The sequence below is a fragment of the Muscardinus avellanarius genome, assembly GCF_963383645.1.
Source record: "Muscardinus avellanarius genome assembly, chromosome: 5".
NCBI lineage: Eukaryota > Metazoa > Chordata > Mammalia > Rodentia > Gliridae > Muscardinus > Muscardinus avellanarius.
The window spans coordinates 116,434,113-116,451,543 of NC_137790.1; the positions used below are offsets into that span (position 1 = coordinate 116,434,113).

Sequence of the window (17,431 nt, forward strand, 5' to 3'; positions counted from 1 at the left end):
GGATTTGTGAATGAGGCTCTTTACATTTTATTTTATTATTCTTATTTTTGTGTGTGTGTGGTACTAGGAATGGAACCTGGGGCATTCTACCTTTGAGCTACACCCCCAGCCCTATTTTCTATTCTTTATTTTGAAACAGGGTCTCACTGATTTGCAAAGGGCCTCACGAAGTAGCTGAGGCTGGCCACAAACCGCGATCCTCTCTGTCAGCCTCCCAAATGCTGGGATTGCAAGCATGTGCCATCATGCCCGGCTTCTTTACATTTTAATATATCTTCTTACTTCTGAATAATATAAATATATAGTTGCTACAATAAAATTAAATATTAGGCTTGATTTTTTTATTTATTTATTTTTTGGACTGGGGATTGAACCCAAAGACATTCTAACTCTGAGCTGTACCCCCATCCCTTTTTTTATTTTTATTTTTTTTGAAACAGGGCCTCACTAAGTTGTTGAGGGCCTCACTAAGTAGCTGAGGCTGGCTGCGAACCCACAATCCTCCTGTCTCAGCCTCCCAAGTATTGGGATTACAAGTGTGCACCACCACTCCTGGCTTTTATTTTTATTTTGAAACAGGGTCTTGCTAGGTTCCTGAAGGTCTTGATAAGTTGCCGAGGCTGTCCTTAAACCTGTGATCCTCCTGTCTCAACCTCTCAAAAACTTGGATTACAGGCATGTGCCACCACACTTATTTTTTATTTTGAAATGGGGTCTTGCTGGGTTGCTGAGGCTGGCCTTGAACTTGGCAATCCTCATCCTCCCAAGTACGTGTGTGCCACCATTTCCAGCATGTTTTGATTTTATGTTTTTTGAGCCCTACCGTGCATTTTCTTTTCTCTCACTTACTTGGAATTTTCTACTTTGTTTACAGGGTTAACAGAAACTAAAACATAAGCACTCGCCATATTTCATTGCTATCATTAAGTACAAAGAAGAGTGTATAATTGTAAACTGGATTGCTCACACTACTTTTTGCACTTTTGTACTTTATTTGAGTGAAGTGCTTATACAAATTGCAAATGAGACCTCTTAAATATAAACCACCTGTGATGGTAGGTGTTTAGTGTCCTTAGTGCAAAGACCAAATATCATTTGAGAAATTTAAATACTTGGTTGCTATTGGCTGCTTGTTTACAATTGACTGTTTCTGTTACAGGTTTTTTTTTTTTATTTTTTGTTGGTACTGGGGTTCCTGGAAACCCTTCTACCTCTGGGCTACACTCCCAGACTTATTTTATACTTTTTTATTTGGTAACAAGGTCTCTTATGCCAGTGCGGCTGGCTTCGAACCTGCGCGATCCTCCTGTCTCAGCCTCCCAAGCGCAGGGATTACAAGCGTGTGCCACCACGCCCGGCTCTGCTACAGTTTTTCACTTAATTTGTTCGCTGGAAGTTCTGTTAACATTTGCTTAAAGCAGAAATACTACAATAAAGTCATTTTAAAAAACAAGAGCTCAGACTTCTTTACCTGCTCACTTTGGATTTTACTACAATATTACACCAGCATGCCCATTTTTTTTTTTTTTAGATACTGAGGATTGAATTCAGGGACATTCTACCTCTGAGCTACACACCAGCCCTATTTTTTATTCTTTATTTGAAACAAGATCTCACTAAGTGCCGGGAGAGCTGGCACACGCTTGTAATCCCTGCGCTTGGGAGGCAGAGACAGGAGGATTGTGGAGGTTCGAAGCCAGCCTCGCTGGTTTAAGAGACCCTGTTTCCAAATAAAAATATAAAAAATAGGTGTCTGAGAGTGTATCCCCGAGGAGAAGGGTTTCCAGGAACCCCAGTACAACAACAACGACAACGACAACGACAACACTAAAACTCACTAAGTTGTTCAGGGCCTTACTAAGTAGCTGAGACTGGCTTCGAACTTGCAATCCTCCTGTCTCAATCTCCCCAGTAGGATTACAAGGGTGAACCACCACGCCCAGCACCCCCGAGTTTTTAATCCATCAATCACAGGTCAGGGGATGCCAGTTCACATTAAAGAAAGTTGTACCAGCATTTCATTCTGGCAGATATACATTGCTGGTGTCCTATAGCTGTGTTCTAAACTGTGGGCTACTTACTGCCTCCTGGGTAGTAACCAAAGTGGAGGTTCTTGTTTTGCTTTGTTTGGTAGTGATTTTGTCTTTCTCATAGTTGCTACTGTCTGCTAACCTTATTGGGGGCATTTATTAGAATTTTTTTACTGATGCCAGGCATGGTGGTGCATGACTATAATTAATACCGGTGCTTGGGAAGATAAGGCAGGAGGATTGCAGGTTTGAGGTCAGCCTCAGCAACTTTTTTTTTTTGAAGGGGAGTAAATGGTTTATTGGAAGCAGCAGGGAATAAGGAGAGATAGCTGAACACCCCCAAAGGGGCTGTCAGAACTCTGGGGTCCAGCAGCTGCCTTCAGGACATTACTTGGGAGTAGCCCAAGCCAAATAGCTTCAATTACAGGCAGCTTTCTTCTAGAGTCCACGCAATCTGCCAGAAAAGAGGAGCTGGTCACCCCTTGGGGCCCTGATCAGCCTTGATGTCCAGCAGAGGCCTTCAGGTCACTACCCGAGAGCAGCCCAGGCCATGTGCCCTCAATTGCACTTCACCTTCTCTCAAGGCTAACACGACCTGTGCGTGAGAGAAAAGCTCCCCAAAAGGGGAGGGGGTCCCCGAGAGGAAAAAAAACCCCAGCCTCAGCAACTTTAATGAGACCTGTTTCAAAGTAATAAATAAAATGGGCTGGGGTTTTATCTCAGAGGTAGAACACTCCTGTGTTCCATCCTTAGTAACCTCTCTCTCCCCCAAAAACTAAAGAAATTGTTGACTGAAAAATTCTCAGGATGAAATGTGATGGTTTTATAGGACTTTTAGAAATTCCAATAGGTTTTTTATAGATCGACTGACTGTTTAGATTCTACTCTAGTCCCTTCTTTTTTCTTTCTTCTGGTCCTTTTCTCTGTCCCTCATCCATCTTATAATTTGGCTAGTATGCAAATGATATTGACTGCAGAAGTTTTCTTAGCCACATCCTAAGCAGGCGGCACTGGCTTTCTCTTGAAACACTTGCACTTATTAAATTGACAGCCCAGTCAAAAATGTGAATACCTAATTTAATGGAACCTTTTGTGACTTTTCCATTTAAATAAATTAAACTTCCTAAACGCTTTTTATAAAAGCATCAAGTGTAAACAGAATTTCCTTTCTAAAAATACATGCCCTGAAGATATAAACCAGGCAAAAGAGTGATTACTGTGTCATTACCGGGCTTGGTTCTCTGGGAAGCGTATCACCTGTGTGGTATGAAAAAAGACGGGGGTGCCGCTGCCGAAGCCAGCCTCTTGAAATATATGCAGATGAAATTAACTTCAGCTTCCCAGAATTGCTGAGGGCTTGTTTTTCCTTGGACAACGTGTGTGTGTGTGTGTGTGTGTGTGTGTGTGTGTGTGTGTGTTAGTGGGATTGAACTCCAGGGGCATTATACTTTAATCTATACCTCTAGCCATTTTTATTTTTTGTCTTGAAGCAGGATCTTGCTGGGTTGCTGAGAGTCTAGTTACATTGCCGAGGCTGTCCTCGAACCGACAGTCCTCCTGTCTCAATCTCCCAAGCATTGGGAATCCAGGCATGCGCTACCATACCTGGCTCAGACGAATGTGGCAAAAAAGTGTTTTGTGTTTTTACATCATGTTAGTGTATAGAAATCACATCTCTTGGTTTCAAGGATCTCAAATGCTCTTTAATTTTCTGATGGGTTCTATGAAAATTTTCAATTAAAGCAATAAAGGTAAAATATGTAGGACTAAGATACTGTCTTCTAACCTTTTTATTTCTTTTTTTCTCCTCTTTCTACAGATTGGAGCTTACTTTAGCAGCATATTAGCCGAGAAACTAAAGCTTAACACTTTCCAGGACACCGGCAAGAAGAAGCCCCAAATTAATGCTAAAGATAATTATTGGATGGTGACTGCTCGATCCCAGAGTGCAATTCATAGTTGGTTCTCTGACTTAGCAGGAAATAAACCACTGGCTATTTTGGCTAAAAAGGTATTGAGTATTTCTTACATTGTTCCAATTAATGATGGTCTTATACAAATAAAGTTGTTTTTGTATTTATTTATTTATTTATTTATTTATTTATTTATTTATTTGCAGTTCTGGGGATGGAACCCCCCACGGGCATTGTACCTGTGAACTGTATCCTCAGTCCTATTTTTTAGTCTTTTTATTTATTTATTTTTTGTTTGTTTGGTGGTACTGGGGTTCCTGGAAGCCCTTCTACCTCTGGGCGATACTCCCAGACCTATTTTATACTTTTATATTTTTGGAAACAGGGTCTCTTAACCCAGTGCAGCTGGCTTTGAACCTGTGCGATCCTCCTGTCTCTGCCTCCAAGCGCGGGGATTACAAGCGTGCGCCACCACGCCTGGCAAGTCTTTTTATTTTTTGAAACAGGGTCTCACTGTGTTGCGAAGGGCCTCGCCAAGTAGCTGAGGCTGTTGGGGAACCACGAACCTCCGGTCTCCACCTCCCAAATGTTGGAATTACAAGTGTGCGACACCATGCCTGGCCAAATGCAGTTAAGTTTTTTTTTTTTTTTTTCCTTGTCTTTAAAATACCCATCCAGCTGGATGGCTTAAGAGACCCTGTTTCCAAATAAAATATAAAATAGGTCTGGGAGTGTAACCCGGAGGTAGAAGGGTTCCATCCCCAGTACCACAAAAACAAACAAACAAACAAACAAACAAAAAACAAACAAACAAAGAAACACCCATCCAGGCCAGGCATGGTGGCCCACACTTGTAATCCCAGTATTTGGGAGGCTGAGACAGGAGGATCACAGGCTCGATGCCGGTCTCAGCCACTTAGTGAGGCCCTCCACAACTTAAGTGAGACCTTGTTTCAAAATAAAGAATGAATAATAGGGCTAGGGGTATATCTCAGATGTAGACTTGGGTTCAGTCACCAGTACCGCGAAAAAAAAAAAGAAAAATGAAAAAAATGCTCATCCAGATGCTTCAAGCTAAGTCCTCTTCCTACTAAATGAGATAAAGATTGAAAGTCTCTCTGCTTGGTTTTTGAAAAAGATTTTGAACAAAACGGGCAGGTTTATTAATAGTTTCCAGCTTATTTTGGGGATCGGAGACTTGGGGGGGGATTAGGAATGCCTTGGATCATTTTTCTTCAGGGGCAAATAATGAATGCACAGATCCAATAATCTTGTCTTCCAAAGAATACAAAATTATCCTTTGAACTTTAGGGGAGGAACCAGAAACCTCCCTCTCGGTCTTGATTTCTGACTTGTCATGTACCTTTGGAGTATTTGATCCTTCTCATCTCCCCTGAAGCTCCTTCGTTTTAGGGGTGCCGTCCTCTGTCCTTAGTATTTAAGTGTTCGGTTCTACCAGGCGCAGGACCAGCTTAGAGGAGAGCCCCTTTGTAGACACGTTTGTTTTCTACAGCAACTTTGAGAACAGCACCATGTGACTTCAGTGCAGCTGAACCATGGATGTTGCACTGCTCCGCCCGTGAGCCTCACCTGTGGTCCACGGTGGCCGATGGGTTGACTGTACCTGACGGCCATGTCAGTCAGAGAGCATCCTTCAATATTAGATGGCTTTGGACTCACGGTTCATATTCTCCATGTTGTCACGTTGACATGTTTTTAGGTTTTTCTTTGTGACAAACTTTTAGAGTGCATTTTTGGGGGATATTTCTTGAGAGCAAACATTGATGAGGAATGGATGCTCTTGCTTCAGGGGTCTAGGGGTCTCTCATCTTTTAGAAGGGAGGTGAATTATGGTGCAGTGTATTAGCCATTGTTCTTCTTTCTTTATTAGGAGCTGCCTCTGGCCAAGTCAGGTGTCCCTCAGGTAAGCCCTGACATTCATTCTTTGCAAACGTAGATGCTTTCTTTATAAAACCATAGACTCCACCTGGCAGTGTTCATTTCTTGGGCATTTTAAGAGTCCTTCCCTTTCCCTTTCAGCATTTCATCTTGAGATGTGAGAGTCCTTTTGGAGAACTTTGGAGAGTTGGAGAGAGGGTTGCATCCTCTGCGCGTTCTTTAATGGCAGAAAGTTAGAACAATTCTTTAATTTCTGGTATTTATCTGTGAGATGCTGTAAGGCACATAACCTTGGCTTCTCTGCTATGATCCTGAGTCGTCTTTGAGCACAGGTCTGGGAGTTCAGAATGCTTTCCTCTAGGGGACAGATTGGGTTTCTGGGCCTGGCTTCTCCTTCCTGTCAAGTCACTTCAAGTGACTCGGTGCAGAGAGGCCCACAAAGGACTTTGAGTTCAGCCAGAACCAGAGCTTGATTTGGAAAAGGAGGCTTTGGGCAACAGAGATGTTCTTCCGGCTCTTGATCTGTTCACTGGCTGTCAGCTGTGCACTGTAGGTGGCCTTGACTGCAGGGTCTGTGGTCTTCCTTTGCCTAGGAAAGGATGCTGGTGGTAAATGTTCCTCCAAGAGCAGGGCCGATGGGAGTACAGCCCTTCTGTAGATGGAAGAAGCACACACTAGACACCTTAATATTCTTTTGGTACTTAGATGCAGCTCTAGCTTGATTCAGGAACCACACTGCTACTCAGTGACTGCCTACGTTCAGCTACAAGTTAAAGTCAGATAGTTTTTTTACTGCAAAAAAAAAAGGGGGGGGATTCATCATAGTAAGGAAGCCATAAACAGTATAGTTGGCTTACATTGAAGGATGCACAAAACCATCAGTATGTGTCTTCTTCCTTAATTAAATAGCCTCCTCCACATATGTTCTTCTGAATCCCGAAGCCCTCTTTGAGCCAGCCGGTTCTCAGGGTTCTACCAGCAGGGGCCGGGTGCTGCAGGCTTTTCCAGCACTGTTGATGTTAGATCTAAGGCTCAGTTTTGTATGCTGTTTCTTCGACTCATATCCACATGTTTTTATTTTTTTCCTTCCTGACAGTCGCCGTTCCAAAGAAACCCCGTGGGCACCTATGAGCGATGCTACTCACAGCGATTTCTTGGGGCTGCTAACTTGACTTTGCATGTGTCTGTGTTTTCAGGCCTTGAACCTAGAACCTTTTGCTATATCTGAGAGGCAGCCTGACCTGGACAACTAAAATTTAAGCTTCTTATCTGGTACTCGTGAAAAGCCTGCTGCTCAGGCCTTGAGCTGAATGTTCAGCGCTGCACTTTTCTTGTCCCTGACTTAAATGATAATAAGCCCAGAGCTCTGTGCTCCTGGGATGATGGGCCTTGAAGCTAAATTCTCAGGAAGTTTTCTCCTTAAAATGTATCGCCATGGATATACATTGGTTACACCATCGGAGCTCTGGTCCCCCTCCCTGCGCCTTTCTCTGCTTCTGTTTTGTTTCTGTGAAATGTTGTTGCCTGTTCTGGGCCTGTGTTCTGAAGTCAGCACCCATGCCAGTCACTGCGTGACCCCAGATTTCTTCAAATGCCCCTGAATAGTGCATGGGTATACTGTATCACTCTACACCCCTGACCAGCCCAGGGAACTTTTTCTTTCATTACCAAAACAGCTTGATTTTTTTTTTTTTTTTTGGGTAAGGCTGGTTGAAATAGATGGTTTTTAGGGGCTATGTACAAAGAATGTTGATCTTTTAATTCTAGGATGCAGAAAAATCTACTGTGTACACAAGGACTTGTCAAACTAAGAGAAAAATGCCAAGCCGGGCGTGGTGGCACACACTTTAATCCCAGCATTTGGGAGGCTGAGACAGGAGGATCGTGGTTCGCAGACAGCCTCAGCTATCTAGTGAGGCTCTTTGCAAATCAGTGAGACCCTGTTTCAAAATAAAGAATAAATAATAGAGCTGGGGGGTGTAGCTCGGAGGTAGAATGCCCCCTGGGTTCCATCCTTGGTACTGCAAAAAAAAAAAAAAAGAGTAAGTCGATTCAAAGCCTTAATTTTGTTTTTTGTTTTTTTTCAACACAAAATCACATTGGAGTCTGGTGCTGACAGGACTCTTGGTGACCAGGATCCCCTTAGGAGGATCACTTCCATGGCTCGAGACACGTCGGCTGGCGTGGCGAGACTCCTGTAACTGGCAGCAGAGTAACTGCTGTTATGATTTTGATCGCACAGCTCTCTTGCTTTACCCTTGTAACCATGGTGTGAGGTGGGCGCGTAGGCATTCCTCAAGTTCATAAATGAAGAGTCTGAGAGCGACTGGCTGAATAGGAGGGCCGGGGTTGGGGGTGGCTGTGCCTGGGTTGGGGCGTGTCTTCAGCTCATGGTTTTGCTGACTATTCCTGCCCCACCACAGCTAATGTGCTCTGTTCACTGTTTCTCTTTACATTCATAATTGAATAGATCACATAGATAACCAGGTTATTCCTTGGATATTCATACAGTATTCTAGAAGGATACATTAACTCTTTCAAAGCATTCAGTGATCTTTCGGGATACTAATCTGCTAAATTGTTCTTTTGTGATCTAGAAGAAATAATTAACTGCTTGAAGTAGCTACTTGCAACCAAGTGAATTAATTACCCAGCGATTTGTAACTCAGTGTTCATCAGGCAGATTCACTGACCCATCATCTTAGCCTCTATTTAAAAATTTTGAGCTTAAGGTACTTTTTAGAAGGTTTCTGGGAATTGTTACTCTTATGAAATGTTGGGGTTAGAAAGCTTTGTACAGGTTGGGTGTGGTGGCACATGCCTGTAATCCCAGTGCCTGGGAGGCTGAGACAGGAGGATACAAGGTTAAAGGACAGTCTCAGCAATTTAGTGAGGCTCTCAGAAACCTAGTGAGACCTTGTTTCAAAACAAGAAATCAAAGAGGGCTGGGGTTGTATAGCTCAGAGGTAGAATGCCCCTGGGTTTGATTCCCAGTATTGCCAGTAAAAAAATAGAGGCTTGAAGCTGGCCATGGTGGCACACGCTTGTAATCCCAGCATTTGGGAAGCTGAGACATGAGGATTGTGGTTCGCGGACAGCCTCAGTTGCCCTCCACAACTTAGACCCTGTTTCAAAATAAAGAATACAAAAATAGGACAGGGGTTGTAGCTTGGAGGTCGAATGCCTGCCCGTAGGTTCCATCCCCAGACCCGTGGGGGAGGGGGGAAGTGAGGCTTTATACAAAAAATGTTCATAGGTAAAATGTATAATTGGGATTTGTTTTTTTCTTCATCTCTTCCTTCTAATTTTGAGATGAATTATTTGTAAAACTTCTGAAATTATTTTTTCCTACTCTGTTGATAGGAAAAGTAGTTCTTAGCATCTAAGAATTTCTAGATAATTTTTTTTTGTGTGTGTGTGGTACTGGGGGTAGAACCCAGGGGCTTTTCTACCTCTGGGCTATACTCCCAGACCTATAATAATAACAACAACAACAATAATAATAATAATAATTATTATTATTATTAGTAGTAGTAGTACTGGGATTGGGATTCCTGAAAACCCTTCTACCTCCGGGCTACACTCTCAGACCTGTTTTTATATTTTTATTTGGAAACAGGGTCTCTTAAGCCAGCGAGGCTGGCTTTGAACCTGCGCGATCCTCCTGATTCCACCTCCCAAGTGTGGGGATTACAAGCGTGTGCCACCATGCTCGGCTTCCCAGACCTATTTTTATACTTTATTTGGAGACAGGACCTCACTAGGTTGCTGAGAGCCTCACTAAATAGCCGAGGCTGGCTTCGAACTTGTGCAATCCTCCTTTCTCAGCCTCCCAAGCGCTGGGTTTACAAGTGTGCATCAGCACACCTGGTGATAATTTGTCTTATAAATAGAAAATACAACAGACAAAATTGTTTTGCCATCATACTAAATGAAGTTTTGATTTTTGTTTCTTGATATTGGCTTAAAATATCCCTCCTCCCCTTTCTAAAACTGTATATATAGCCGGGCATGGTGGTTCACACTTGTAATCGTAGCACATGGGAGGCTGAGACAGGAGGATCCGGGTTTGAGGATAGAGCCTCAGTAAGAAATGAGATTCTCATTAACCTAGTGAGACTCTGTTTCCAAATAAGAAATAAAATAGGGCTGGGGTGTGTGGCTCAGAGGTATAATGCATCTGGGTTCAATTCTTACTACCCCCAAAAAACCAAAGAAACAAGTAAGCAAGGAAACAAAAATAAAGAAAAACTGCATGTGCCATATCAAAATCCATCCCACCTACGCTTCCCTAGAGCAGCAGGTAACGTGTAGTTCCTCCTTCCCTTTCCCTCTTTGTACGCTTGTCTAGAGATGATACAGTATGTAACTGTTCTACGTATGTTGTATCTTTTTAGGTTCCCATCCTTAGTAAAAAAGAAGATGTCTTCGCATACTTAGCTAAGTATTCAGTGCCAATGGTTCGAGCAACGTGGCTGATCAAGATGACTTGTGCTTACTATTCCGCGATTTCTGAAGCTAAAATTAAGAAACGCCAGGCTCCCGATCCCAACTTGGGTAAGTGAGACGGGAGGCTGTGATTCGCATTTCCCTATGGATTCCACAGTTGTTGCCTGACCCCTTTAGGCTCAGCCCGGCACTCTGAGCACCACACAGGCCGGTGCTGTGGGGCTGTTTCTGTTGACTAGGCCCATAAGCCAGTCCTGTGGGCGTCACCTCCAGAACACACCCCGAGCTTGCTGGTGGAAGCCACCGCCCTCTCCTGGCTGGAGATATTTGCAGCCTCACACCGGTCTTCCTGCTTTTACTTTTGCTACATACATAGTCTGTGTAACTGCCTATGTTACTGACTTGTAAATACCAAGGGAGAAAGCTGGGCATGGTGGCGCACGCCTGTAATTTTCAGCATTTGGGAGGCTGAGACAGGAGGATCGGGGTTTGCGGACAGCCTCAGCTACTTAGTGAGGCCTTCTGCAACTTAGTGAAACCTTGTTTCAAAATAAAGAAGAAAAAATCAGGCTGGTGGTGTAGCTCAGAGGTCGAATGCCTCCGGGTTCCATCCCAGTACAACAAAACAAGGGAGAACATATTGTGGTGCGTTTTATAACTTTACAGTAACAACTGGAATAAAGATTGGGATTCTTCACCATGCCCGTGACCGTGTGGCTTCGTCTCCCTTCTAAACTGGTTCCAGCCATGCTGTTCTTCCCACCTCATTCTCCCTGTGGTTTCTGCTCCCTAAATAGGGCAGGTTGATCTTTCTGTGCACAAAGGCTCTGGTTCAAATAACTTGTCTTTAGAGACGGTCTCTGGAGCTCAGTAGCTTCTCTTCTCTTCTACCTTCTCCCTTTCCTCCTGTCTACCTTGTCTTGTTGTCATTTTATTCTCAGTACTTTTCACTATCAGCCCCCCACAACCTCCCAGCATGCACACTAAAATATGAGGCTCATAGGGCTTTGCTTATCTTATTTTAACCCTGCCACATCCCCAGTGTCCAGATGTATGCTGGCCTGGGTAAGCGTTTGCCAAATAACCTGAAGGGAAGGAAACCACTGTGTCAGGTTTGTTCTGTATTGGTGACTGGACGAAGATTCTGTGAGGCATCCAAAAGCTCGAAGAGCACGCATCTATAGACGCCTGGCGGTTCCCTCCTAGGGCTGGGGCCAGGGAGCATCGTGGACATCCCAGATACGACAAAAATAGTCCTGGTGCATTTATGCTTGTGTATGTATAAGGTGTAATTGTATGTGTGTATGCATGTTTTAGCTTTCTCCAATTCTTGATCTTGGAAACTGTCAGCATGAACAGATACAATGTTAAGAAATTAACATGGGAAATTGGAGAAAAAATGCATTCTTTACCCTCTCTTCGTGTGTGTGTGTGTGTGTGTGTGTGTGTGAGAAATATATACATTACTTGCATATAATACTTAAGTTATCAAACACTTGTCAGTCTCTTTGCTATTCAGTGCAATCTTTTTATAAGTGCTACATAAATACAAAAAGGAATGTAGGCATGATATTTTTACTTGAAACTTATAACAAAAACTTGGATGGGTCCTCGTTGTAGGGAGAGATTACGTGGGAAATCCCAGATATGACTGCATCACCCAGCGCACATGATTTTTCTGCCAAATGAAAGGAAGTTTAGCTCTAGTTCCTAGCTAAGAACATCATGGACTTCTTGAGGTTTTTGTTTTGTTTTGTTTTTTTGTTTTTACTTTTAACTCCCTTACCACTGTGATCCCTTGCCACAGGTATGATCTTATTTTTTGACTTGGATCATTCAGAAAGTATTTTAAGCCGGCATGGTGGCACACACTTGTAATCCCCACGCTTAGGAGGCTGAGACAGGAGGAGGATCGCATAGGTTCAAAGCCAGCTTCAGCTACTCAGTGAGGCTCTCAGCAACTTAGTGAGACGCTGTTTCCAAATAAAGTATAATATAGGTCTAGGAGTAGAGCCCAGAGGTAGAAAGCCTCTGGGTTCCACCCCTAGTAACACACACACACACACACACACACACACACACACCAGTTCATGAGATGTAGTGATTATTAATGTGTATCTAAATCTGTCAATATTAAATCTATGAAATGCCTGCTATACTATTTCCCATGGTAGAGTAAGCTTTAACCTAAACAAGTACTTAAAGCTAAGAATAACAACATTTTAAAAATGCATGAAATTTAGGAGCTTACTTGCAACTTCTCAGGTCCAGCAGCTCTGAGTTTGGGGCATTACGAATTCCAGCTCTGCCACTGGATGAGTGACGTAAGGGAAATTCCCGGGTCTCCCCAGGCAGCATCCACTCCAACCTCCATCCAGCTCACGGTCCATGTTGCCTTTTCTTTTATGGTTGTTCTTATTCTGGAACAGTTAAGACTATTAAAATCTCCCTGGCCTTGATTTTTTTTTCCCCCAGTACTGGGGATGAAACCCAGGGGCATTCTACCTTTGAGCAACTCTCCCAGCCCTGTCTGTCTGTCCATCCTTCCTTTCTTTTCCTTTCCTTCCTATTTATTTTTGTGGATGGAGCCCAGGGGCATTCTACCTCTGAGCTACACCCCCAGTCCGATTTTTTAAATTCTTTATTTTGAAACGGTCTCACTGAGTTGCAGAGGGCCTCACTAAGTAGCTGAGGCTATCCATGAACCGAGATCCTTCTGTCTCAGCCTCCCAAATGCTGGGATTACAAGTATGTACCACCATACCTGGCTTGACCTCAACACTTTTGAAGGGGACTGACCAGTTATTTTGTAGAATATCCTTCACTTAGGTTTCTCCACTTTCTCGTTAGATTCAGGTTGTGTACTTTTTAAATTTTTTTATTTTTTGTTTTGGTGGTGCTAGAAATTGAACCCTGGCCACTCTTATCTCCAGGCTGCACCTCCAACCCTAACCTAGATCCTTCTGTCTCAGCCTCCCAAGCACTGGGATTACAGGTGTGCGCCCACACCCAGCCTGGATTGTGGGATTTGGGCCGAAACATCACAGACGTGATTCTGTGAACAGCCAACTCGGGAGGTCATGGGGGGAGGGGGGGTGGCTGCCAGACTTTCCACTGCAAAGCTTTGTGTACTTAGTAAGCGACTTAACTGGGTAAACATAGCTTTTCTACACATTCTTGCATGTCTTTAAAAAATGCAAGCGCAGCATACCCTCTACACCGTATGAAAAGAACACACGTTGTTCCAAATAGCTGCCTTGTTTTCCTGTCACCTGGTTCTACCTGATGCCTCTCTCCTCTGCTCCTTCTTCAGCACCTTCCCAGGCTTTCATAAGCAAATGAGACAGTACATTTGGAAGCACTTGGCTGTGTAGACGTAGCAAGTTTCACACGCCGAGCAAGCCATACAGCCAAGCAAGTGCACACATATATATGTGTTGAATTGGATTAAAGCGGCGTACTTCCGAAGATTAACTTGCAGTAATGGCTCTGCGTTCTGGCTTTGCTAGAGAAAAGAATCCTTCAGCACACTTGGGGCAAGATTGACTACTGCGTGTCACCCTTTTCTAGCGTTGGCTTTATGGCTTCCGTGGTCTTGATGAGCGTTCGTGGGATTTGTAAAGTTGTTTTCAGCAGAAATGGCTTTTATTCCTTTGTAATAGAAACATATGTTTTAGTTTCAGTTCCCACGTTCAGCGTTGGAGCAGAGCTATAAAGCACGGCTGTTTGGTTTTATCGAAGGCAGGTTTTTCTAAAGTTAAGTGGGCTACCAGCCACCAGGAAGTGAGACTTGGGTCCTCAGGGTCACCATGTAGAGGGATGCAGATCTGAAATGTAAATTAAGTTGTCAGTGCCCTGGGGAGCTCACAGCCAGGAAAGATAAACCCAGGGGGTGTGGACTTCAGAGTGAGAGGGGTGAGGGCCCAGGGGTCACCCAGCACATACTGTGTGTAACTTCAGGATGGGGTGTGTTTGTGTGTGTGTGTGTGTGTGTGTATGTGTGTGTGTGACAAAAATATCTGTCTTGGAAAAATCTGAATATCGGCAGAGATTTTAAATAGAGAAGAGTTAGGGAAGCTTGAAGGAAGAGCTTGCAAATCTTAGTCCTTATGAGAATAAAGTAATTAAAATAAATAAGAGGCTCTAAGTGAACACTATGTTTAAGATATTGCTATTAAATAGTGAGTGCTGCTTTCTGAGGGAAAGTGAACCAGAAATAATGCATATTTGGTTTCAGATACCTATAAGTCTGAATTAAGTTTTGTTTTTAACTCGGGAGTGTTGGTGCACATCCGTAATCCCAACACTTGGGAGGCTGAGATAATGAAGATTGATTGCAGGTTCTGGAACATCAGCAACCTAGCGAGACCCTCTTCCCTAACAGAGACTAAAAAGGGCTGAAGGTGTAGCTCAGAGGTAGAATGCCTCTGGATTCAATCTCTGTTAACACCTCCCTCCTCTCTCTCTCTCTCTCTCTCTCTCTCTCTCTCTCTCTCTCTCTCTCACACACACACACACACACACACACACACACAAATGAAAACTTCATTTTAAGGGAACAAGAATGTTTTGTTGTCTGAAATGTTTGAGCTCAACACAAAATAATAGTGTTTCAAACAAGCTAGCTGATACTTAAAAATAAAAAATTGAAGCTGACATTGAGTTATTAAAGAATGCCTTTCAACAGGTTAGGAAATGGAACTTTAGAGAATGTAACAGAACCTTGTACACTAGTAGGAACTTACCCTGTGAGAAGTCATATTGTTGCTGAACACACCGGTGATGACAATGGAATTTCTTTCTGCCGCTCTGAACCCTTAGGAAGTCCCTGGCACTGAAGTTCACTGAGCAGGGGTGGGGCCCTGCACTGGAACCCTGGACCAGCCCCTGCTGGCTGCAGGGAAGTGATCTGGGTTTGGGGGAGGATGCTCTTCAGCTGGGGCTGTGCCTTGACTTCTGGCTGTTGGATCCCAGGGCTGGATTCCACTTGGTTTCTGTGAGAGGATATGTTCCTCGCCATGTCTTGGCCCCTGGCCGGTCCCAGATGCTGCGTCCCATCTCCTTGGCAAATGTTTGCTGGGCTCTGCATCCCTTTTGTTGGTTTTCTAATCTATTGTTCAGATATGGTGGGAGAGAGACTATTCCCATCTCACAGATGAGGACGCTGGTAAGATTGTGCAAAGTCCCTTGTTCAGGTTTTCTAAGTGGGCTTTGGAGCTGGGCCTGGGACATGCTGGTCACTGGGGACAGGGAGAGTGTAGACACTTGGCTCTAGGCAATCACAGCTTCCTTCCAAGAAGGAAGAGCTAGTGGCAGAAGCCATGAAGAGCTGAGGAGGTGTGAACCCTGTGGGGTGTCCTGAGGATTTGAGGCTATTCCCAGGGTGTCTAGGCAGGTGGGGAGCAGGTTTTTGTTCAGGGAAGGGCATTTCTGGCAGAAGGATGGAGTCTACAGAAAGACACAGCCTCAGATTGTCCTGAGCAGACCCAGATCATGGAAAACAACCAAAACACGTCTTAGTCATTTCAAGAATGTTTATAGTAATCATGACCAAGAAAGGTTCTTTATTTTCATTAACACTCCTTGTGAACTTTGCTTATGATATTTTTAGGGCAAAGATAGATAAGACAGAGATGGAGAGATAGAGAAAGATTGGTAACTACAACCTGGAAAGCAAGCCGGGCAGCCCATTTACCACAGAGCTCGGGGTCTCAGGTCTGGTCGGTGGTGAGTCTGGCAGGTGTCTTCGGGCCTAACCTTAACCAGTGCGCAGCCACAGCCATAGGCAAGGACTTGCCTGAGCCACCACTGAGCTGCCAGTCAGCTTTCAGCCTCATTAGTGGTGGTCGGCATGGCAGGGTGGCAAGGCTCCTTGGCAGAAGAAGCTGCGAGTTTTCAGTCTCAGGCGCTGGCAGTTATCATCCTCAGGTTGCTAGGGACTCTGTGGTCGTCAAGGCGCTCTGGTCAGCAGGCCTTGTGCCTGCGCATTGATTGTTAGGCTTCATGCCTGTGTGCTGCCCTTGATACCTGAGTGTGCAGTGCCGTGTGTGTGTGTGTGTGTGTGTGTGTGTGTGTGTACTGCACAGCATGCTGGAGTTTGTTAGCCATGCCCAGGTGTGCTTTGACAGTTAAATCCCCCTGGCTTTAATGAAATTGTTTAAAAAAGTATGCCCTGGCCAGGTGTCGTGACGCACGCTTGTAATCCCTGTGCTTGAGAGGCTGAGATAGGATCACACAGGTTCGAAGCCAGCCTCAGCTGACTTAAGAGACCCTGTTTCCAAATAAAATATAAAATAGGTCTGGGCGTGTAGCCCAGAGGTAGAAGGCCGCTGAGTTCCATCCCCAGTACCACCAAAAAAAAAAAAAAAAAAAAAAAAAAAAGTATGCACACCCTATACATATGGTTTGGCTTGTTGTGGAGCTGTGGGGGTTTACCGTATGCCCAAGTGGACATCTGTGGGTCCCTGTGGGTAAAGGAAGTCCGACCAGCACACACTTCTCTTCGGGTTCTCATCTGTAAAGTGGGGGTTATGACAGTACATTTTTTTTTTTTTGGTGATACTGGAGATTAAGTCCAGGAGCATTCTACCTCCAAGCTATACTACCCCCAGTCCTATTTTTTATCCTTTATTTTGAAACTGGGTCTCACTGAGTTGCAAAGGGCCTCACTAAGTAGCTGAGGCAGTCTTTGAACCATGATCCTCCTGTCTCAGCCTCCTGAATGCTGGGATGACAAGCGTGTGCCACCACGCCCGGCTGTGACAATACGTCTCAGTCAACACCTCTCTAGCATTTAGAACACTGTGCCTGGCCCATAGCAAATGTAGACTGTAATAATAGTGTACCGGCCTCTGCTACCAGAGCTGCGGTTATTACCAGCCAGTACGTATTGATTGTTCTGTGCATTCTGCGGGGAACTTCACAGACATAATCGGTCATCATCGTAACAATTACGCAGGGTAGTTTTATTCCATTTTGTGGACGAGGGACCCGAGTTTCTGTGTTCAGCCACCTGCTGGCCTGGATGGAGCTGGATGGATCTTCACTCATCCCAGGTCCCTGGAGGAGCTTGCTCCTTCCCCCCTCTGGGACGTGGTGGCCGCTGGTAGTCCGGGCATGCTGTGAAGCCGCCCCTGGAGA

The 17,431-nt window shown here is 44.3% G+C and overlaps 1 protein-coding gene across 3 annotated transcripts in view; it reads left to right on the top strand.

The window, feature by feature from the left end:
• The window catches only part of MED12L (mediator complex subunit 12L), a gene marked incomplete at both ends in the record, with an annotated part of 383,094 nt that overhangs the window by 43,749 nt on the left and 321,914 nt on the right, over positions 1 to 17,431 (top strand). For all 3 annotated transcript variants that reach the window (XM_080695435.1, XM_080695436.1, XM_080695437.1), the window contains 2 exons: positions 3,850 to 4,041; positions 10,240 to 10,399. In XM_080695435.1, the coding sequence (XP_080551561.1) occupies positions 3,850 to 4,041; positions 10,240 to 10,399 (352 nt within the window). The remainder of the gene's footprint in view (positions 1 to 3,849; positions 4,042 to 10,239; positions 10,400 to 17,431) is intronic.